Source organism: Vulpes vulpes, chromosome 16 (assembly GCF_048418805.1).
Source record: "Vulpes vulpes isolate BD-2025 chromosome 16, VulVul3, whole genome shotgun sequence".
In the NCBI taxonomy this organism is placed as follows: Eukaryota; Metazoa; Chordata; class Mammalia; order Carnivora; family Canidae; genus Vulpes; species Vulpes vulpes.
In genome coordinates, this window is record NC_132795.1 from 15,003,156 (window position 1) to 15,026,638 (window position 23,483).

At 35.8% G+C, this 23,483-nt stretch overlaps 2 protein-coding genes across 16 annotated transcripts in view; one reads left to right on the forward strand and one right to left on the reverse strand.

Moving 5' to 3' along the window:
* Nucleotides 1-23,483, forward strand: part of METTL21A (methyltransferase 21A, HSPA lysine) — a 70,014-nt gene that overhangs the window by 32,447 nt on the left and 14,084 nt on the right. The gene's annotated exons all lie outside the window — the stretch shown is intronic.
* CREB1 (cAMP responsive element binding protein 1) overlaps nt 1-23,483 on the reverse strand; it is a 62,833-nt gene that overhangs the window by 11,716 nt on the left and 27,634 nt on the right. For all 13 annotated transcript variants that reach the window (XR_011997724.1, XR_011997725.1, XR_011997723.1 and 10 more), the window contains 4 exons: nt 20,447-20,547; nt 13,684-13,826; nt 9,318-9,500; nt 7,134-7,284 (listed from right to left, as the gene is read on the reverse strand). Coding sequence is in view for 6 of the 13 variants with exons in the window: in XM_026002268.2 (XP_025858053.1) it covers nt 7,134-7,284; nt 9,318-9,500; nt 13,684-13,826; nt 20,447-20,547 (578 nt within the window). In the remaining 7 variants the exon portion in view is untranslated. The remainder of the gene's footprint in view (nt 1-7,133; nt 7,285-9,317; nt 9,501-13,683; nt 13,827-20,446; nt 20,548-23,483) is intronic.

A 23,483-nucleotide genomic window follows, 5' to 3' on the forward strand; every position in this document is an offset into this window, starting at 1 on the left:
TAGCCAGAAACAGACCCACACAAATATGGTCAAATGGTTTTTGCCAAAAGTGCAATGGCAATTCAATAAAGGATAATCTTTTTAACAAATGTGCTGGAACAAATGAATGTCCATACACAAAACATGAACCATGACACACCTCACACTTTATATGAAAGTTAATTCAAAAGGGGTCATAAACCTAAATGCACAACATAAGGTCAACTGGAACTCATACATTGCTGGTAGAAATGCCAAATAATACAGCCACTTTGGGAAACAATTTGGCAGTTTCTTACAAAGTTAAATAAATTGTAATGTAAATCACTTACCATTTTATCTGGCCAGCTCACTCCTAGATACTTACTCAAGTGAACTGAAAGTTCATATTAACACCTGTGAATGTTTATAGTAACTTCATTCATAGTCCTCTAAAACTGGAAACTATGATGAACATCAAGGTCAACGGACACACCAACCACAGGATATGTGTACAATGGAATACCAGGGATAAAAGCAACTACTGATCCACGTAACACTATCAATAAATCTCGAATGCATTTTGTTCAGGGAAAGAAGCCAGATCCTAAAGGCTACATATATTGTAGGATTCCAGTTATATGAGATTCTGGAAAAGGGGGCAACAGTAGACTACCCACGGGGTATCATAGGGATTCATTCTAGGGTGGTGTAACCTCTGTAAGGCACTGTGCAGGTAGAAGCATGGCACCATACATCTGTTAAAACCAACAGAACTAAACAGCATAAAAAGTAAACTGCATGCAATCCCAGAACTGAATGAAGGGGGTGACGAATCTAACCATGCTACAATCTGATATAACCTTACTGAATAAAGTGGGAAAAAAAGGAACAGACCGAACTAAACAGCTTTGAAAACAGTGCTTTCACTGGTACTTCAAAGGTAAAAACAAAAATAACTGTACATAAATACTGTATCGTATTTGGTAAATTTGTTTCTCATAGGTATATGAGTTATCAATTCTCTATTTTAAAAGTATACCAAAATTAAACAAATATGTAAAAAAAAAAACTATATTGGGGACACTTGGGTGTCTCAGACACTTGAGCGTCTGCCTTTTTGGCTCAAGTCGTGATCCCAGGGTCCCGGAATTGGATCATGCATCAGGCTCCCAGCAAAAGCCTGTTTCTCCCTCTGCCTAGGTCTCTGCCTCTCTGTCTCTCATGAATAAATACAGAAAATCTTTAAAAACTTAAAAAAATAAGCAAACAAACTATACTTAATGGTAAGCCAAGTTTCTGGTCAGAGAGGCTACTATGAATTCATATTTATTTTAGCAGTATACAGATACAGTAAATTTTTTTTTTTTTTTCAGATACAGTAATTTAGATGTGTGCATACATAGGTTAGTACACCATCCTTTGAGAGGGCCCAGAAGTGTGAAACCTGGTAGCAAAGAGCAAACCTGACACCCAGTTCTTGATTTCTCAATATCATTTTCTAGTAAAAGGAACTAGGATTTAAGAAGAAATGGTTGAGTCCAAGACTAAGGCAGGGAACACACAAATGAGAAACTGAACCTGGACAATCTTGTAGTGTCAGAAAGTTAAGGATGTGCTTAAAAAAGGGGGATATGTCAAAAGGATAAAAGGAAACCAACTTGTAAGAGCTCCCAATGGCCAAAGCTGGAATAATCTGAAGAACAAGGTAAAATAAACAATATTAAATATTTACCCATATATATATTATTACAATATGACAAGACAGACATACTATTCTGTGGTATTCTTCCCCAAAATCTATTATTTCAGCCTAACTATAAGAAAGCATTACACAAGCCCAAATTGAGAGATACTCTAAAAGAAACCTGAACACTACTCTTCAAAAGTGACAAGGCTATGAAAGTTTAAAAAAAAAAAAAAAAGAGAGAGAGAGAAAGAGAGAAAGTGTCACAGATTGTAGACAAGGAGACATTGTGACTAAATGCAATGTGGTATCCTGGACTGGATTCTGAAAGAGAAAAGGAATAAAAGTAGAATAACTGAGGAAATCCGGATAAAATGTATAGTCTAATAGTATCGTTATCATAGTATACAACACTATGTTAATTATCATACACAGTATGCGACAGTATGTTAATTTCTTAGTTTTTTTTTTTTTTTTAAATTTCTTAGTTTTGATAAATGTAGCCTGGTTATGTAATATGCTAAATCACAGGAAGCTGGATAAAGAGGATGTGGAACTCTGTACTACTTTTACAACTCTCTGTGGGGATCCCTGGGTGGCTCAGAGGTTTAGCGCCTGCCTTTGGCCCAGGGCGCGATCCTGGAGTCCCGGGATTAAGTCCCACGTCGGGCTCCTGGCATGGAGCCTGCTTCTCCCTCCTCCTGTGTCTCTGCCTCTCTCTCTCTAGTCTATCATAAATAAATAAATAAATCTTAAAAAACAAAACAACTCTTCTGTAACATAAAATTACTTAAAAAATTAAGAACTAAGGGTTGTTGGAAGGAAGGTGGGGGGGATGGAGTAATTGGAGAGGATAGGCTTTAAGGAGTGCATGTGGCATTAAGGAGGGCATGTGATGAGCACTGGGGGTTATATGCAATTGATGAATCACTAAACTCTATACCTCTGAAACCAATACTACATTATAAGTTAATTAATTGAATTCATGTAAAAAAATAAATGTAGAAACATAAAAAAATTAACCACTATACATTAAAAATGTATGCTTTATTTTTACACATATATATTAGGGAAAAAAAATATACTCCAGAATTTAACATTTTGGGTGGCACAATTAGTGGTGATTTAATTTTTAGCTTATGTTTTCTAATGTGCTTATATATTATACATAGTCTTTGGTAACTTTTTTCCAACCATGAGCATAGATTCTTTTTTTTTTTTATGAGTATATATTCCTATCTCAAAAAAAAAAATACCATCTATCTTCATTCTTTTTTTTTTTTTTTTCTATCTTCATTCTTAATTATTGATTACATGCAGTGGAATGGATACAATGTATACAAACTGAATATACACATTATTTTTAAAAAAGATTTTATTATTTATTCATGAGAGACACGAGAGACAGAGAGAGAGAGAGAGAGAGAGAGGCAGAGAGACACAGGCAAAGGGAGAAGCAGGCTCCATGCAGAAGCCCGATATGGGACTCGATCTCAGGAATCCAGGATCACGCACTGGGCTGAATCGAAGGCAGGCGCCAAACCTCTGAGCCACCCAGAGATCCCTTGAATATACCTTAATTTCATAGCAGACCCTTTTTGTTTGGAATTAAAAAATTTTTTTTACTTCATTTCTAATTCATTGAAAATAAACCTGCTTATTTTTATTATCTCTTTAACTCATTAGTGTTCTGACTTTAGTTAAATGATTTTAGTTTATTTTGCTACTTTATCTTTTTCTTGGCTGTTAAACAGAGGCTTTATTATATTTTCATGCAAATGCACCTAACCTTTATGTTTATTACTTTTGCCTTTAGGAAATCTATTAAAATCCTCCTGTATTCTAAAATTTTAAGACAAGGATAGTGGATTACTTTCATTAATTTTTTATTCCTCCTTTTCCCTCAGGGGAAGAGCACACATTCCCACTCCACTGACACTGGGGCTTGATCTTGCCTGTACTTTGGCCACTGGTATAGAAGTGGATGGACACAATGTTTACCACCATCAATCAGAGAGGACTTAAAAAGCACTGCCTTTTTCCCTTTGCTACAAAAATGACATGCTTCAAAAAAGGTGCTACTTCTTTAGCTTGGAGCATGTGGAAGAGAGGCACAACAGCTGTCTTGCAGCTGTCAAATGTAATGTGAAGAAGAAATTTTGTTGTTTTAAGACACTGAGATTTTGGAGTTTTTGTTGATACTGCAGCAACAAAAATTAATAACCATCTACACTTTCTTCTAGACTGCTTATCACTTTTCATTTCTGAGTAAATGGTAATTTGGACAGTGTAGAATTGGGGGTAACTCTTTTCATCAAAGTTCAATTTAAGATAGGCTGTGTTTGAGGTACATATAAGGGACATTCATCCTAGGGAGTATGTTTAGGAAGACAGCACTCCCCCAACTTTTCCACTGAAGTACTCCTAACAGCAGAGAAAAGTAAAATGGGGATTCTGGAGACACAGCCCAAAGCAACCACGGCTGGTGTGAATTTCTTTTAAATATCTTACCTTAAAAATATTTATTTCTAATTTTTGAGCAAGACAAACATTCAAGGAAAGCATTCCATGTTTACCTCTTGGGGTTACATTATCTCAAGCACATTCTCATGTGCTCTGGTTTAAGAAGCACAGCAGGAGAGAGCTGCATACTAGAACCTCAGAATTAGCATGTCCACAAGGCTCTCTGGCACCAAACACAGGCTCAAATCCCAGGTCTACCACTTAAAAAATTAAAAAAAAATTTTTATTTTTAAGCAATCTCCACAATGTGGGACTCGAACTCAACCCCAAGATCAAGAATCACATGCTCTACTGATTGCCCCTTAATAAATTGTATCTCAGGGAAAATGGTCAAAGCCAGAATACAGAACCAGAAGATCTTAGCATATATACTCAATGCCTGAAGTACACGGATATGAATGAGTGCTCCAAGGGAACACTACAAATGTAGTCAGAAAATTAGATGAATAAACCAAAGAAGAGTTCAGGAGAATGAGTAAAGGGTCAAATATTCCACAGAAGTAAAATGAAATTAAAAGAGTGTACCAGATTGCCAAGTGGGAGGGAATCGGTATCTTTTAAAGACATAAGAATGCTATGTTGATCACAGAAACCAGATTTTAATGAATGGAAGTTGGAAAAGTAGAAGCAACAGTGATGTGGGAATAACGGGAACTATAGCAGAGTCAGAAGTTTCCTTATAATGAAACTAAATCCAAACAAAAGTATTTTATTAGAGAATCTATGATAAATCAGGTAGCTACCCTGAGGATCTCAGGCCAGGAAAGGCTGTTAGGAACTGTAGCTATGTGCACTCTGTCCCTAACTTGGTGTGTATGTGTAAGGTGAGGAGGGGGGCAGGGAGAGAGGAGGAGTACGTAAACTAAAGAAAAAAGGAAATCTGGTCTGCTAGTCAAATGAATAAATGTTCATATATGGGCAGCTCCTCTGATCCATACAACAGAGCAGACAAGAGGCTATAGTGCTGCCTCCTCACCCACGCATTAATGACACCACCTCTTAGTCTTTTCTGTATTAGGGGAAACATTTCTGGGGTGCCTGGGTAGCTTGGTTGGTTGAGCGACCATCTTGGTTTTGGCTCAGGTCTGAGCCCCAAATTGGGCTCCATACTCAGCTGGGAGTCTGCTTAAAGATTCTCTCCCTCTGCTCCTCCCCCCACACTCACTCACACTCTCTCTGAAATGGATAGATAAATCTTTAAAAAAAAGGGGGGGATAGGGAGATGTTTCTGTCCCACAGAGCCCACTACATAGACCCAACATAAAGTCCTTCTGCTGTTTTTATAATCAAGAAGGTTTTTTTCTGTCTGATTGCTCTGCTGTGTCTTGCTTAGAACCGATTTCTTCAGTAAGTGTTATTGTCTTAAGTTCTAGCCTTCACTTAACACTTCTTTAATCAGGGATACCTGGGTGGCTCAGTGGTTGAGCGCTTGCCTTTGGCCTGGGGCATGATCCTGGGGTCCCAGGATCAAGTCCTGTGTTGGGCTCCCTGCAGGGAGCCTGCTTTTCCCTCTGCCTGTGTCTCTGCCTCTCTCTCTCTCTCTCTGTGTCTCTCTCTGTCTCTCAGTAACAGAAAAAAAAAAATCTTAAAAAAAAAAATAAAGTAAAGTCATAGCAAAAAAGGTAGATCCAGGCCTTGAATCCAGACTGTCTAAATTCTATCCCCATATTTCTTTATCATAATGTTTGAAAATTCTTGGGATGAATAGCAGAGGAGTATTTCCAACAATTTCAAATTTTATCATTATGTACCTTTATTTTCATTTTCTATGATTTGTCTTTAGTCATTTCTATATGAAATCCTAAGCTAAATATTTAAGTCCTAAACTAAATCAATAAAAATATTAAAGTAAATATAATAAAAACATTTTACTATTTTTTGGGGGGGAGGAAGGGCAGAGGGAAAGTAAGAGAGAGAGAAAATCTTAAGCAAGCTCCACACCCAGTGAGGAGCCTGACATGGGGCTTGATCTCAAAACCCTTAGATCAAAAAAAAAAAAAAAGGGATCCCTGGGTGGTGCAGCAGTTTGGTGCCTGCCTTTGGCCCAGGGCGCGATCCTGGAGACCCAGGATGGAATCCCACGTTGGGATCCCGGTGCATGGAGCCTGCTTCTCCCTCTGCCTGTGTCTCTGCCTCTCTCTCTCTCTCTCTGTGTGACTATCGTAGATTAAAAAAATAAATAAATAAATAAATAAATAAATAAATAAATAAATAAATAAAAATAAAGATTAAAAAAAAAAAACCCCACAAAACCCTTAGATCATGACCTGAGCCAAGATCAACAGTCAGATACATAATCAGCTCAGCCACCCAGGTTACTTACTGTTTTTTGGATGACAAAACCATTTACAGCTATGAATTTACTTTATTGAGAGTCACTCTGCCCACATTTTATAGATTTTGATGAGGGGCATTTTCATTGTTGAAGACTATTTTAAGATTTTGCCTAAGAATAAGGTATCTTACATTTAATATATTTTTGAAAAATCTTTAGTTAGGTGTTAAATTGTTAATTTTGAGTAAATATGGAATTCATTAAAACATGGACTGGCCATCATACATTTACTTTATTATAAATAAGTTTAATATAAATGAAACATTTAATTTTACACTACATACTTGAAACTCTTGATCTTCTTGAACAATACTACTCATGTAAAGAAACAGTATTTAAATAACTTAGCTTGTTGGTTAGAGCACAGTGAAAATACAGCAAGAGTTGTGAATTAAATCTTTCAGAGAAATTATACAAAAGAAAACTATGATTAAAGACTGACCCATAATCCTAATAGCCATTTTGTAAGTGTCACTTACTAAATAAAGAAGTTTCAGCAAGATTCATTAATTCTACCTGAAGAGAATTCAATGCACAGATCCTATTACCAGCAGATATAAGAGACACATGTCCGGCAGAATCTGAAGATGACCTGACCTACCATGATCTCAGGAAATGCAATGTACGTACCTGTTTTTCATTAGGCGAACCTCTCTCTTTCGTGCTGCTTCTTCAGCAGGCTGTGTAGGAAGTGCTGGGGAGGATGCCATAACAACTCCAGGGGCAATGGTGCTAGTGGGTGCTGTGCGAATCTGGTATGTCTGTACATCTCCGGAGGCAGCTGAAAAGAACAACAGTGAACATGGCATGGTGTAAGACACTGAAGCACTAGGACTTAGGAAAAACACAGGTGTCAATCATCAATCTAAACATACATTTTGGATTGAAAGGGGAAAAAAGGAATATGATTCTAACTAAAACACTGAAAGAATCAGCACTCTTTGGGTCATTAGTGAAATAATTTCCAGTTTAATATATTTATTAGTATAGACACTTAGGTGAAGAGGCCTTAACCTAGGTCTGCTGGGTTTTGTATTTATCTTTCATTTCAATGAAGTTCTATTCTGTTGTTAACATGCTTACCAACCTTAAGTCTAAAAGGTTAAGTAGGGCACAGCCTGGATGATCTTCCTAGAGAGAGTATACTCCTCAATGTCTTCCTTTGATATTGGTAAATTCTTATTAAAAAATTTCAAGTAGACTCTTGCCACGACATAAAAACGACCATGATTTTTCATAATAGCAAAATGGGAGAGAAAATAAAGCATTATGGTCAACTATTATAAATTTCTAATTGAAACAAAACTGAAAGTATGAAAAAGTGTATCACTTGATGCCAATCATATTACTTGTTTTAATGTAAATGCTAATGGCTAAATAAACTGAAGTTTATTTTTCTAACTAAATGCTGTAAAGAAACAAAATCATTATTTGTCAGATTGCTTCTAAAAAGAATTTAGTAATATGCCCTCCTAAGAATAAAGAACCTAACATTATCTGAGAGAATTTGAAGGTCTTTATTCTTTATAAAATTATCCACATTTGTTATTAATATCAATTAAAATGTGTAGTTTGAATGGAAAAGATTTATATACTAAACATGTTACCATCTTCAAACTGACGTTCAGAATTCAAATTCACTGACATCCTGCTTTACAATTTTTGAGTACCTGCATGTAAAGTGAAAAGGTGTTTTACTCCCATTAATAAGCAAAATATTATCTTCTTCAAATATTATTTGTTTATAACAGAATATGTTCTGTAAATACATTAGGGACTTTTATATAAATGATGAGTCTCTAGTTGGTGTCTTAGGATTATTCAAAAATTATCATTTATGGTGAAGAGGTACAATGGTCATATTTAACAGAGGCAAAATATATTAATAAAAATATTTTTAGATGCAGATTTTAAAATTATTTCCTCAGTATGCAAATTTCAATCTGGCATAAAACATATTCTTAAAATATTCAAATAGATTCAAAGAAAAATGATCAACTCCTATCCATAAAGATTCCTAAAGCAAGAAAATTAAATAAAAAAATAAAACTGAAAAAAGCTATTTCTATAGTTCATCAAGGATTTAACTACTACTTTTTCTCTGCAGACCAGTAGACTTGCATATTGGTACAAGATTCTTCAGAACATATTGTTTTCACTTGAAATAAAAAATGATGATCTTAGGAATGAGGATGTAAATTTTTCTTCAGTAAAAAGCAGAGAAATAGAATTTTAAATCTTCAAAGGTTCTTTTTCTTTCTTTCTTTCTTTTTTTTTTTTTAAAGTTAGCTTGACACCCACCAATGTGGGGCTTGAACTCACAACCCTGGGATTAAGAGTTACATGCTCTGCCAGCCAGGCACCCAGAACCTCCAAAGATTCTCATCAGTGATTTAGCATAACTCTTTGACACATAAAAAGAAATAAATTAAAAAAAAAAAACACAAAAAAACGAGGCCCAGAGAGGTGTGTCTTACTCAAGATCAGACAGCAAATCTATGTAGTTAGATCCAGAATCTAGCTTTCCTAAAGTTCTGATTTCACCATCTTGCCCTGTAACCTACCCTGTTTCTATTCCCAAATGCTAAGAGTGTTAAGGATGCTATATTTTTAAAACTGAAAACAGTTGTTTTTATGCCATGACATTTGGGTCCAACTGGAATAATGGAAGAGTTCATGGAGAACATTATCTATAATGAAATAAGTAACTATATTTTCATAGTGCTTTGCAGTACCATACTTACTTTTTCTGAGTTTATAAAATTTTAACCTTTCAAAGAATTAACCATACCTGTGAATTCAGAATTCTCTTACCTTGAACAACGACTTGGTTGCTGGGCACTAAGATCTGCTGTCCATCAGTGGTCTGTGCATACTGTAGAATGGTAGTACCCGGCTGAGTGGCAGCTGCATTGGTCATGGTTAATGTTTGCAGGCCCTGTACCCCATCGGTACCATTGTTAGCCAGTTGTATTGCTCCTCCCTGGGTAATGGCAACTAAAACCCAATGGATTTTATTGTTATCAGTTTAATTTATACCACATAAGACTTACAACACACTAAATTCAAAGTAGAATAATGTCTAAGACATAATCTAAGGGAAATTATTATAGCAAATAACACTGCCAAAAAAGATTTGGTATACTTAAGTAACTTTCTGCCCCAGAAACCCACATCCAATTGCTATAATACAAATGCACTCTGAATCATATTCTAATTTATAATACTACATTAACAATTAAAAAAAAATAAATTAGAAGATGTTAAATTCTTTTCAAAGTTGTTTGGTTTAGAAGAGGTACCACTTTGTAATCCATACTTCCTTTATTCTAGCCTTAATTATGCAGTATTTTAAGTATTTAATATTTGCTGCTCAACTAGCAAATTTTTTAAAAAGATTTTACTTATTTATTCATGACAGACAGACAGAGATAGAGGCAGAGACACAAGCAGAGGGAGAGGGAGAGGAGGAGGTTCCATGCAGGAGGCCTGATGTGGGACTCAATCCCGGGTCTCCAGGATCACACCCCGGGCTGAAGTCAGCACCAAACCGCTGGGCCACCAGGACTGCCCACAAATAAATTTCTTAAAGTTAGGAAATGTGATTTTTTTTCTTCTCTACTTTTATATACTTAGCACAGAAATAGGCAGTAACATGCACCCAATAATTGGTTGTTTTAATGAATAATTAATAAAAAGTTCAGTAGTACATTCTATTCTATAATTCAGCTAGCAATGCATAAATTTTAAGTAATATATCCATGCATTTTCAAACAGAATCCCTTGATATTCACTAATTAAACACACTGTCATTCATCTGTTACAAAGTAATCAACTTTGGCTCACACTAAGATATTTCACTGTATTAAAAAAAATGAATTCACCGCTATGCTATAGTACATAGAAAGAGTTAATAGAAAGAAGTAGGTTATTATTTTATTTGAACAAAGTAATCCTTCAGATACTAACATCAAGATAGGTGGTTAGATCCTCTCTACACATTCTCCTTTGTAAAGTTTTCCAAAAAGAGGACTAAAGATCACAAAACATCTAAAATTGCATAATGAATTTGAACTGAGTAAGCCAACAAACATGTTTAATTTACACGTTACTTTTTATCTTTTTGTCTATTAGAAGGGAGTTATTGGGGACCAACTGTCAGCCAGATCGAGGTAGCTAAGATCCCAAGTCATCTACATAAGGAAAACTGATTATCTACTGTTCAATCAAGAAATAACAGTAAATAGCTATCATTTGATTTAGCAAATGATAAATGGTACCTATGGGAATTAAAATACTGGCATAATAAAATCTCAGACAATTAAAAAAAGGAATATATAAGAACTATTCTGAGTTTAATATTGCAGATAACTTGAAGGAATCAGAAGATTAACAGATTCATACCACATGTTCTCATATAGAGCTAATAAGCAAATTCCACTATATTTAATATACACAGCTTTCCTCTTGACTAAATACCAATGAACTCAAGGTGGGAGAAAAGAAGTAGGAAGCTGGGTATCAGAAGATCTGGGTTCTAGTCCAGATTCCATCACTAAACTGTTATTTGAATCTGTTATCTCTTCTATAAAAATAAAAATATCTGGTTCTAACCACTAAGTACAACTATAAAAATCAAATGAGATCATGTATATGAAAGTACTCTGAAAACAGAAGTCTGATGTTATCAGATGTGTTTTTCTTTATAATATTTATTTATATACTTGATTATTCCAGAAGGATCTGAGATGGCTTTCAATAAAACTAAATTCATTAAAACAAGCAGCAGCTAGGAGTCAAGTATCTGTTATGTCTCTACTACAGAGATTCTACCAAAAAATCTAGAGGAAGAAAAGAATACAATTAAACAGAAATTTAGCTGAGATCCTGAGTAGCCAAAAAAGAGGAAAACACCATGGGTTACAATTATATTTAGTGAAACAAAATATTCAAGTTAAAAATGATAGACATATGTGCTTCTACCTTAGAAGAGAATTTCTCAAACACGACTTTACCAGGAATAGTGAACTAAGATATGGATAAAATTACTAACAGCATTTAAAATTAAAAAAAAAAAATAACCAATTTATGGAAGAAATACAAACTGGTACACACACTGGGAAGGGAAAATGGGCAGGATGTGCCTTTTTTTTTTTTTTTTTTTTTAGGATGTGCTTTGATTCACAATTTCACTCTTTGGATGTTATTCTACTGAGACCCCACTACATATATAAGAATGTTCATGTCACATGTTTGAACAGTAGAAATGTCTTAAATGTTCATCAGTATGTGTGGGGGAGGGAATACTGAAAGGGAGAGAGAATATTTAAATAAAAGTTATATTTCTATAGTGAAACACAATGTAGCTGTTAAATAACATATACATCTATGTATATACATTTTTCTATGGTATATAAATAGTGTAGACTCACTTGTATCAAAACACATAGCAACATTTTTATGTATAAATAGAATGAAAAACAACTGATAGATATATACCAAACTCTCAAACTCTTACTCCTGGGGAGAGATGAAAAGGATTGTAAGTTACGCAATATATAATGTTGTGTATGTTTAAGTAGTCATTATACGGATTCTTCACAACAATCAAGAACATACTAAATCAATTCCTTCAAGATTCTATGAGTATATAAGGGATGAAGATAATATAATAAAGCTTAAAAAATCTGAAAGTATTAATCTTTAAAGCTAGCAATTTTCGGTTGCTTGAAGAGAGTGGTGTGCCAAACTAAACCTCTACATTTCTTAATTTCACTCCCGTATTTGAGAGCATGCTTTCTCGTGCAAGTGAGAATCCCTGCAATAACTGAATCACTGTCACTAACAGGAGTATGCTGTATCCCTTAGATTTCCGTTGAGGCAAGGGAAACAAAGTTCATATATCAATGTCTTAGCACACACACATCTGGAATAACTCAAATTATTCAGGTATAAGACTAAAAATATGCACATCTAAGTCTATAGATAGTACCTGTTTATCTCTGTCAACGAAGAATTCAAGAAGGAAAAGGGGACTGAACTCCAATAAACACAGAACGGACAAGAAGCTTAGTCAAAAATGCCATCCTTCTGCTCACTTTTAAAGGTCTCAGCTTTGGGAGAGCTAAAAAGTCTGCTACTTGGGAATTTGTTTTTAATACAGTTAGAATGCCAATTAATTATGAAAAGCAAAAAAAAAAAAAAAATCATGAAAAGCAAGGTAGAGCTGTACTGTGAAAACTATTAACTTGGGAGTCAAATTCTTACATACCTTCCTGACACAGACCACTCCAGGGTATTAGAAAATTAATCCAACAAGAGAGTGTCAATGTGTACATTTCATTTGTAATAAGGAGGAAAGAGGGGGAAAACTACATAATGGGAAGTACTGGATTTAATGAACAAATCAAAATGAAGAAATCTATGTATGAGGCACTTTGGCAGCAAAAGGTATTGAGAAAAGATAAAAAAGCATACCATTCACATAAAGCTTCTGATTAAGCAAAGCAGAACGGGAAGGACTTTATGACAGATTTGGGTGAAAGACAAGAGAGAATTAAGCGTCACTCAGAGACAGACAGAAATGGAAACTCTGGTAACTTTGCATAAGAAATCTTTGCTTTCTGTGAGCCAATTTCAGCAGTCCTTATGTTTACGTTACTAGAATTTACATTACCCTTTACACTAAAAATAGTAATTGAACATGCTGGTAGACTGCAACCAAACCTTTCAACTCCTATCACAAAACATTAAATATGATTTTAAAATGCTATTTTGGAAGGGAAGCTCAATTAATAAAACAAATGAATAGTGAGACTTTTTGTCCTTAAATATCATCAAAGAATGGTTAACTTATCTGAAAAAGTATGTCCTCTATTAACATCATATATTATACAAGGACTAAAATCTAGAGTTTCAAGCAGTGGTCCAAGAAACTTCTAAGACTCTCCTGGCATGTGCACAAAACAAAAGACCACCTGAAGGGCTAACACACCTGAGCAATCCTAACAAAATCCTGAAGAAAAAGAAATACTTCTGTTACACAACTCGCATGATGAACAGTAAAGGAAATAGAATACTAGCATCCAAGACTGAGAAAAGGGTTGGCAGGTGTAGGATTCCTTTACAGTGAGTAAGTGTCTGTGTCTCCCTTTCCAAAGCAGAAGCATGTTTTACTCACTGTACTGCCCGCTGCTAGTTTGGTAAATCGGGGTTGGCACCGTGACAGTGGTAATGGCAGGTGCCGATGTCTCCTCTTCAGACTTCTCTTCTTCGATCCTCGGCACTCCGGGTGCATCTGAAGATAAGTCATTCAAAATTTTTCTAGAAAAACAGAAAACTATATTGACTAAAATAAAAATAATACTTATTGGCTAAATACATATAATAGGAAAAGAAAATGGGCAGAAAGTAGCTAGTGCTTACTTAGGCAAGACACAGTTTATATATGTACTTATTAAGAGAGAGAGAGAGTGGGCGGGAGAAGGAGCAAAGGGAGAAGGTGGAGCAGACTTGGTGCAGAGCCACATGCAGGGCTCCATCTCCTAAGATCATGGGCTTAACTGACTGAGCTCCCCAGATGCCTGATGACAGCAGTTTAAAATGTAAGAACAAGAATAAACCATACATGGATGAAGGCTCTGTATGTCAAAATGAAATCATATGAGGACTAGAAAAATAAGAGATGAATTTCTCTTCAATCTGAAAGTAACAGAAGGCTATGATTGGAAATCTAGGTGTAAGTAGAGATTAATAAACACAAACTACAGAAAAAAAATCCTTTTGCAGGGCAAAGAACACCAAAAAAAAGTTAAGAGATGTTCAACAGTACTAGGAGAAAAAAAATATTTTAAATTATATATATTGTTTACATATATTATATATAATTGGCCAATATCCTCAATACATAAAGAACTCTTAAAAATTTAGGCAAAAAAAAAAAAAAAAGAAAAGAAAAAAAAGCCAAAAACCTGATTTTAAACTTTTCAACTCTCAGATTGGCAAAAAGTAAAACAAGTTTATTTATTTATTTATTTTTTTAAATTTTTATTTATTTATGATAGTCACACAGAGAGAGAGAGAGAGAGAGAGAGGCAGAGACATAGGCAGAGGGAGAAGCAGGCTCCATGCACCGGGAGCCTGAAGTGGGATTCGATCCTGGGTCTCCAGGATCGCGCCCTGGGCCAAAGGCAAGCGCCAAACCACTGCGCCACCCAGGGATCCCAGTAAAACAAGTTTAACAATATATTCTGTTACCAAAGTTGTGAGAAAACACTCTCACTGTTTTAAGTATAAAATGGGCACAATCCTTACAGAATGAATTTGCTGACATGTAACAAAACCATATATTTACATGGCAATCTTATTTCCAGTAATTTACCCTTAAGATGTATATGTATGCTATATGTATATGTATGCTATCATACAAAAATACATATACATAAGGTTATTCATGGTAGCATCTGCAAAATACTGAAAATAATCTATATGCCTCTACATAGGAGAATGGCTGAATAAACTATAGTTCATCCAGATATGGGTACAGCATGGTACCTTATGTATAAGAAAGTGAAATATATATATTATTATAAAATATGTATAAAACACACACACACACACACGCGCACACACACACACACACACACACATATATGTATTTGCTTTTCTATTGAAGAAAAAACTCAGAAAGGATAAACCAGATGGGAGTTTAATGAGATTACTTAATCTAGTGGGGGCAGTAAGAAAGAAGTAAAAAAAGAAAAGATTGGGAGAGAGCACTTCTGAGTTTATTTTTTGGTACAATTCTGACTTTTGGAACCATGTTAATGTTTCACATATTAAAAAATGCTATCAGGGCAGCCCGGGTGGCTCAGCGGTTTAGCACTGCCTTCAGCCCGGGGCCTGATCCTGGAGACCCGGGATCCAGTCCTGCATCGGGTTCCCCGCATGGAGCCTGCTTCTCCCTCTCCCTCTCCCTGTGTCTCTGCCTCTCTCCCATCTCTGTGTATTCTCATGAATAAATAAATAAAATCTTAAAAAAAAAAAATAAAAAAATTAAAAATGCTATCAATAAAGATGGGGGAAAAATTCTAAAATGGAATACAAATAAAATCAAATGAACCTTGCTATATTTCAAATGAGTAACCATAATCACAGAAGAGGGGGGAAAAACTCAACCCAAGTAATTTTTGACATCTTAAATTTCTAACAAACCAGTGTGAATTAATAACTGAGATTCAACAGTCTACCCAAACTCTGCTCCTTTATGTCGCTATTGTCACAATTACATTTTCATACACTGTGTTGCTCATTAACAAATTTGTAATTATTGTTTTATGCATTTGTCTTTCTAATCATATGGAAAAAAAGAAGACTTTCAAAGCAATGTATTATAATACTACCTTTATATTTACCCATGTAATTATCTTTACTGGAATTATACAAAATATTCTACTATTATCTCTTTCAGTATTTCTTTTGGCCCAATTTCCCCTTTGGAAATTCTATCAATGCTTTCACAGGAGCACCTCTATTGCACATGACTTTTCACCTCTTTCCCATTTTCTCTGTATTTCTGTTCTCAGATATTCAGAGTTTCTTTCTTAGTTTCTTTCCAGTTTACCAATTCTCTAAGCTACCCATATCTAGTTTATCCCACTTACTGATTTTTTTTTATTCCACTAATTGTATTTCTCATTTCTAAGATTTATTACTAATTTCTTTTCCACATTTGCTTGTTCCCATTTAGTAAACTCCTATTCTTTTTTTTTTTTTTAAAGATTTTATTTATTTATTCATGATAGTCACACAGAGAGAGACAGAGAGGCAGAGACACAGGCAGAGGGAGAAGCAGGCTCCATGCAGGGAGCCCGACGTGGGATTCGATCCCGGGTCTCCAGGATCGTGCCCCGGGCCAAAGGCAGGCGCCAAACCTCTGCACCACCCAGGGATCCCAGTAAACTCCTATTCTTATTGTAAGGATGATTTTCTCTCCCTTATCTCTTTGCAAATGAGAAACACAACTATTTTAAACAGCTTATAGACTGACAAAAGATGATACTCCAGAGGGTGCCTGGTTGGCAAAGTCCATTGAGTGTCCAACTCTTGGTTTTGGCTCAGTTCATGATTTTATGGGCTGTGAGACGGAAGCCTGCGTGGGGCTCTGTACTCAGTAGGGAGTCTGCTAGAAGATTCTCTTCCTTTGCCCCTTCCCCCATGTGTGTGCTTTCTCTCAAATAAAGAAATCTTAAAAATAAATAAAAGATCTTACTCTGGGCATCACTGCTCTCGAGCATCATTTCAAACTTTAGCATTGAAAAGCACTTGTTAAAAGCATGTTAAAACACAGATTCCATGGGCAGCCCCAGTGGCTCAGCGGTTTAGCGCCGCTTTCAGCCCAGGGTGTGATCCTGGAGACCCGGGATCCAGTCCCACATCAGGCCTGCTTCTCCCTCTGCCTGTGTCTCTGCCTCTGTGTGTGTGTGTGGAGCCTGCTTCTCCCCCTGCCTGTGTCTCTGCCTGTGTGTGTGTGTCTCATGAATATATAAATAAAATCTTAAAAAAAACAAAAACAAAACACAGATTCCTGGGTCTTCATTCCACAGATTTTAATTCATTAGGTATGTGGTAGGAGCCTGAGAATTTGCACTTCTAAACAGATTCTGATTTGCCAGTATGGTCTGTAGACCACATTTTGAATAGTACTGGTCCTCAGAGCAATGTTTTTTCAGACTTAGACCACAAACCATACATGAACCATGAAAAGAGTTATGTATGTTGTAACCAAAACAAAACAAATAAAAAACAGCTGAATATCACACATGATAATGGTGAGTACTGCTGTATATTTTGCTTCAGATGTTTACTTATAGAGGCTGCCCGGGTGGCTCAGCAGTTTAATGCTGCCTTTAGCCCAAGGCCAGATCCAAGACTGGGATCTAGTCCCACATCGGGCTCCCGGTATGGAACCTGCTTCTCCCTCTACCTGTGTCTGTGTCTCTGCCTCTCTCTCTCTCTGTGTGTCTCTCATGAATAAATAAATAAAATCTTAAAAAAAAAAAAAATGTCTACTTATAGACAGATGTTATGTGTGTACTATATATGTTTGTGTATATATGAATATGGATAATTGTATGTGTATACAGAGAAAACTGTAAAGATAAATTTCTTATTGTCATAAAGAACAAAAGTTTAAAAGCTACTACTCTAGACCTGCAAATAAATCCACTTCTCTTTTGCTTGAAGCCAGTGATCATTTCTTATCTTGTCTTTCCAGTTTCTAATATTGTTGCTCCAGACCATCTTGGTCATTCTTGTATCTTGGAGATACATTTCACTTTTTCTTAAAGTATTCTCCAGACGTGGTCTGAGCAGTAGGACTAATCCCTCCCTTAATCTAGACACTAGGCTTTTACCAGTATACTATAGCCTTATGGTATACTGGGTTTTTTGGCACCATATATATCTCCTAATGATAATTAAAGAACACAATTATCTTTTAAAAACAAATTCTTGATCCAGAATCTTGTACTTAACTGGTTTTATTTTATTTTTTTAAATATTTTTTAAAGATTTTATTTATTTATTCATGAGACACACACACACACACACACACACACACACACACACACACACAGAGGCAGAAGCAGGCCCCATGCAGGGAGCCCGATGTGGGACTCGATCCTGGGTCTCACCCTGGGCTGAAGGTGGCACTAAACTGCTGAGCCACCAGAGCTACCCTTAACTGGTTTCATTTTAAACTCAAGTTCAGAAATTTTATAATTGTCACCAACAATTAGTTGTTGATAGTGTTTCCCTTGGCTGATATGATCTTTCAAAGTACTTATTCTCCCATCCATTAGGGCACTTCTCCCTTAAAGTTCTGTCACCTGCAAATCTGGTAAGCACGGCTTCTCTGTTTTTCAGCTGAACTGCTGGTAAAAATACCAAGCCAGGGGAGACTAAGTGAGAGCCTTTCAAGAACCTTCTCTGGGTATAATTTCATCACTACAAAGCTGGGTGTATCAATTAACCTCCATTTCTCCAACCTTACAAGCATATCATAAGGATTCTGTTAAAGATCTTGTTATTATAGTCAAGACATAAAAGCTAGGTTTCAAGAATTTATAAGCTTAAAACAAAATAATGGTACATAATGATTGTAAGGGAAGATATATTATCCTTCACGAATGTAATTTCTCTACCTATGTGTGGCCTCAGGCACCTTCTATTTGATTATGAATTAAGGTGTTACTATTTAAATGGTCTTTGCTACGATATAGGTTATCACAAAAGATTTTTCTCAATATAAAGCTCTTATATTACTTTATTTTTTATTTATTTTTTATTATTTTTTAAAGATTTATTTATTTATTCATTCAGAGAGAGCGAGAGAGAGGCAGAGACACAGGCAGACGGACAAGCAGGCCCCATGCAGGAAGCCCGATATGGGACTCGATCCTGGGTCTCCAGGATCACACCCCAGGCTGCAGGCGGCACTAAACCGCTGTGCCACCAGGGCTGCCCTTACTTTATTTTTTTTAAGACTTTATTTACTTAGAAAAAGAGCACGAGTGGGGGGAGGGGCAGAGGGAAAGGGAGAGAGAGAATCTTAAGCAGACTCCGTGCTGAGTGTGGAGGCTGATGCAAGGCTTGATCTCACAACCCTGAGATCATGACCTGAGCTGAAATCAAGAGTTGGGACACTTAAATGAGTCACCCAGGTGCCCTAAAACTCTTATTTATAAGGTCTACAATTAAAATTTACAGAACTTATTTACAACTCTTTGCCTGGAATTTATATATAGAGGAGTCTTGTGGCTTAGTAACACCTTGTTTGATTTGCTTCAGGATCAAATGTGTTAAAAATTAACATGAGACTGGTATTTCAAAGTTCAAATCTAAACTAGCTATATTAAAAAAACTTATGAGCATAAATGCATATAACATCTACTTGGTAACAAAGTTTCTTAAGATCTCAAAATCAGTTTATGGATATTCATTTTTAGGATCCTTCATTTACTTGTGAGAAAAGAAAAAAAAAGGGCTTAGAAGCCAAGTGCAAAAAAATTTTTAATCATCCCTTTGAAAAATGGAAATAACTTAGGCTATAATAATAAGAAAAAATATTAGGAATTTGAAATTTATTAGATTTTGAGGTAAGCTTATGAATATATGGAATTACTCTTTCTGGAGATATTTAGCATGGAGTCAATATCTACATATAAAAAAATGGTTTTAGTACATCTTGGAGGCAAGGCATGGACTAGGCAACCTCTAGTTGAACACAAAAATTACAGTAAGGGGCAACCCAGATGGCTCAGCAGTTTAGCGCCGCCTTCAGTCCAGGGTGTCATCCTGGAGACCCGGGATTGTGTCCCATGTTGGGTTCCCTGCATGAAGCCTGTTTCTCCCTCTGCCTGTGTCTCTGCCTCCCTCTCTCTCTCTGTATCTCTCACTAATAAATAAATCCTTAAAAAAATTACAATAAGGTACCCCTAAAATTAGGGGCTATCAGCAAAGCATCACCCTGAAACTTAAATTAATGAGCAGTTATCTAATAAGTACCATGGCATGAGACATGGTTTGCAAATGTGCTATTTAAGTAGATAAATGCTGTAGTGTTAGAACTGACAGACAACTAGAAATGCTCTAACTTTACAAATATATTCCAAACTTTTTAAGAGAAAAGTAGCAATTGGCATAATCTACAAAAACAGAAGCAGGAAAAAAAAAAAAAAAATCACTGTTGATCCAGGACTTTTAGAGTAAAAAAAAAACTCTTATTTTGTATAATAGACTTCAACTTGAGAGAAGTACCTCAAGATGAAGTGATTTCTGTGGTCACTAATTGAGCAGCTAATTGGTCTTTTGACACCTTTTCATCTCCAACTACCCTAAGGCTTCCTGACATCTTTGATTCTTTTAACTATTGAATTTCATACCTGTAGGAAGGCCTCCTTGAAAGAATTTCTCTTCGTTTTTGGGAATCAGTTACACTATCCACTGACTCCTGTGAATCTTCACTTTCTGCAATAGTTGAAATCTGAAAATAAAGAAGAACTTTATCTTGATAATCGAATTTAGTTCCCATAAAATTTTTATGAATTTTAAGAAAAAGTGAAAGATCAAAGGACATATATAAACCTTACACGTGCTTCAGTAGAAAAAAGTCAATTTTTATGGGAGACAACCACACCAATCACACTCCTCTTCTCTTTACTTATCCTATAGAAGTCAGAGGGTCTAAATTTTTTTTTGTCAAAACCAAACTTTTGTGATACCGAAATTCAGCTTTACTTCTTTTAGGACCTCACATAATCAATCTTGAATGCATCAATATTACTGTCAGTTGTTTTCTTAAAATTGTTAGAAGAAAACTACCAAGTAATACAAGGTTTCTGACATGAAGGAAGAATAAATGAGCAAATATTTGGTCATAAGTCTACATAGTGACTATAAATATATTTTCCTTTACTGTTAAAACACTTATGACTATATTTACAACTGTATAAATAAGATCAGTGATCTCCCACCATGTTCCAGATGGTTGTTTCTAGCATGTTAGTCCACATATAGACTTTCAAAGTTGGCATTCTACAATTTCTATTAAATGAAAACTCAAGAACTGTGCATTTCTGGAAAAGTATCTCTGGACTGAAAAGTAATAAAGATAAGCTGAACAAAGATTTTATATGGGATAATAATAATAATAATAATAGCAACTAGCATTTATTGAGAACTTACTATGTGCCAGGCTCTATGCTAAAGTATATACATGTATTATATTACTTAATACTAATACAGTAATATCAGGTATTAGGTAAGTACAATTATATTCATTTTGTAGATGGAAGAACTAAGGCACAAAGAGGTTAAGTAACTCACCCGAGTCACAAAGCTAGGAAGTAGTGGAGCCACTGTCAATAGTTGGCATCTCAGTTTTAGACATCCTTACCAGCTTCAAAATCCTGTTGGTTCCAATCTCAAACCAGTTTTGTCAGAAGCAGCCACCCAGAGGTGTTTTTAGACCATTTTTAGACTAGAAGTTCACTCACCTGGGCAAGCCTACCTGTCAAGTTTACACTGTCAAGCTTCTCTAATCTAATCAGCAGGAGCCCCTTGCTCTTCCCTGAACTAGATGTGCATGATGTTGTCACAGTGAGAATTAGATTTAATGAAGGCAAAAGAGTCTGTGTGGTTCAGCTCCATGTCAAAATTTAGGGCAATGGCAACCAGAAAGAACATGTCTCCAAAGGACTTAAGGAATCCCACAGGGACTCTGTATCTGGTCTGAGCCTATGGGTTCTGGAGACCGGGCATTTTGTTAACAGGCACTCATTCTACAATGAAATTGGGTAAATCCAGTCATGCTTCACAGTACATACCTACAGTAAAGCAACATGCCCCACCCAAACACTTTATAGTGTAAGAACTATACTCTTAAAGGCCTAGATATTAGCAGGCAACACTTAATGAGTCCAGAAAAGACAGATAAAAAGATACGTAAGACTGAATTTAGTCTGTGCTTCTGCACAGAGTAACAATGCTATCATTACTGCCAAAAGAGCACAGAAAACAATTCCCACCTATCTGCAGCTGATGTAAGCGGGCCGCTCAGCACCTTCTCTGCACAGAAACTTAGATGTACGGCAGATGAGGAGCTGTGAAAAGACCTGAGCAGTGTGTCAGAATTTCAGGGAATAACAAGACTGAACTCAAAGTGGACAGGACTATGATAGTGGTGACCATCATATTTCTCAGAACCTCTGTATCTCTGTTGTTCTTTGCATGACCCTCATCCTTACAACCTTTATTTAAGGACAGACAGTGACTTACATATACTCTCCCAAGTTACAAGTCATGAAAAAAACAATTTTAAAACATTTTGTATAAACTACCTATAGGGCAATTTTGAAATGAAATAAATTAAAGTTGCTTTTTAATATATGACCTTTGATTTTCCTTTTTTCCAAACTCATGTAGATCTATTACTCTTAGTAGGAAAAAAGCCTCCTTTCCTCTGATCTAAAAGATTTTGTGATTTCAGACAGAAGGAATTAACTGGTCACTATGTAGTGATCACAACTTTTTCAATGTAAAGGGAATTCAGAATTATTCAATAACACATAATGAATGTAACCTTTCCTTTTTGGGAATATCATCCAGGGAGAACTCAAGAGTTATGAAGCCAATTCCTATGGATTGTCTACCAAAAAAAACAAAAACAAAACCCAAAGCACGCACTGGATCCACATTTTTGAGACTAATAAAAATCATGTCATAAATTCTTTTTAGGGGCACCTGGGTGGCTCAGTGGTTGCAAGTCTGCCTTTGGCTTAGGTTGTGATCCCAGGGTCCTGGAATCAAGTCTTATATCAGGGTCCCTGCAGGGAGGCTGCTTCTCCCTCTGCCTGTCTCTGCCTCTTTCTCTCTGTGTCTCTCATGAATAAATAAAAATAAAAAAACATATTTGTAAAATTTTAAAATATAAATCATCTCACTTTTTATAGAGTGAGAATGATGTGATTTAACATGCTTCATTAAAAAAATCATTTAATATTTTATAACATGACTCAAAAATCAGATTCTAAGCTTGGACTTTTTAATCTGATTTAGCATTTGCTACTGTTGAAAAGAGGACTTATGAGAAGTAAACAGAAAATGCACTGGGACGCCTGGGTGGCTCGGCAGCTGAGTGTCTGCCTTTGGTTCAGGGCTTGATCTGGCAATCTGTGATTGAGTCCCACATCTGGCTCTCTGTGGGGAACCTGCTTCTCCCTCTGCCTCTGTGTATGTGTGTGTGTGTGTGTGTGTGTGTGTGTGCGCGTGTGTGTGTCTCTCTCTGTGTGTCTCATGAATAAATAAATCTTTAATAAAATAAAAAAAATAAATGCATTTTTGACTGGGCTTACTAAATACTAAATTGTTTTTCATTTTCAACTGCCAATTATATAAACTTTTTTTTAAAGACTTTATTTA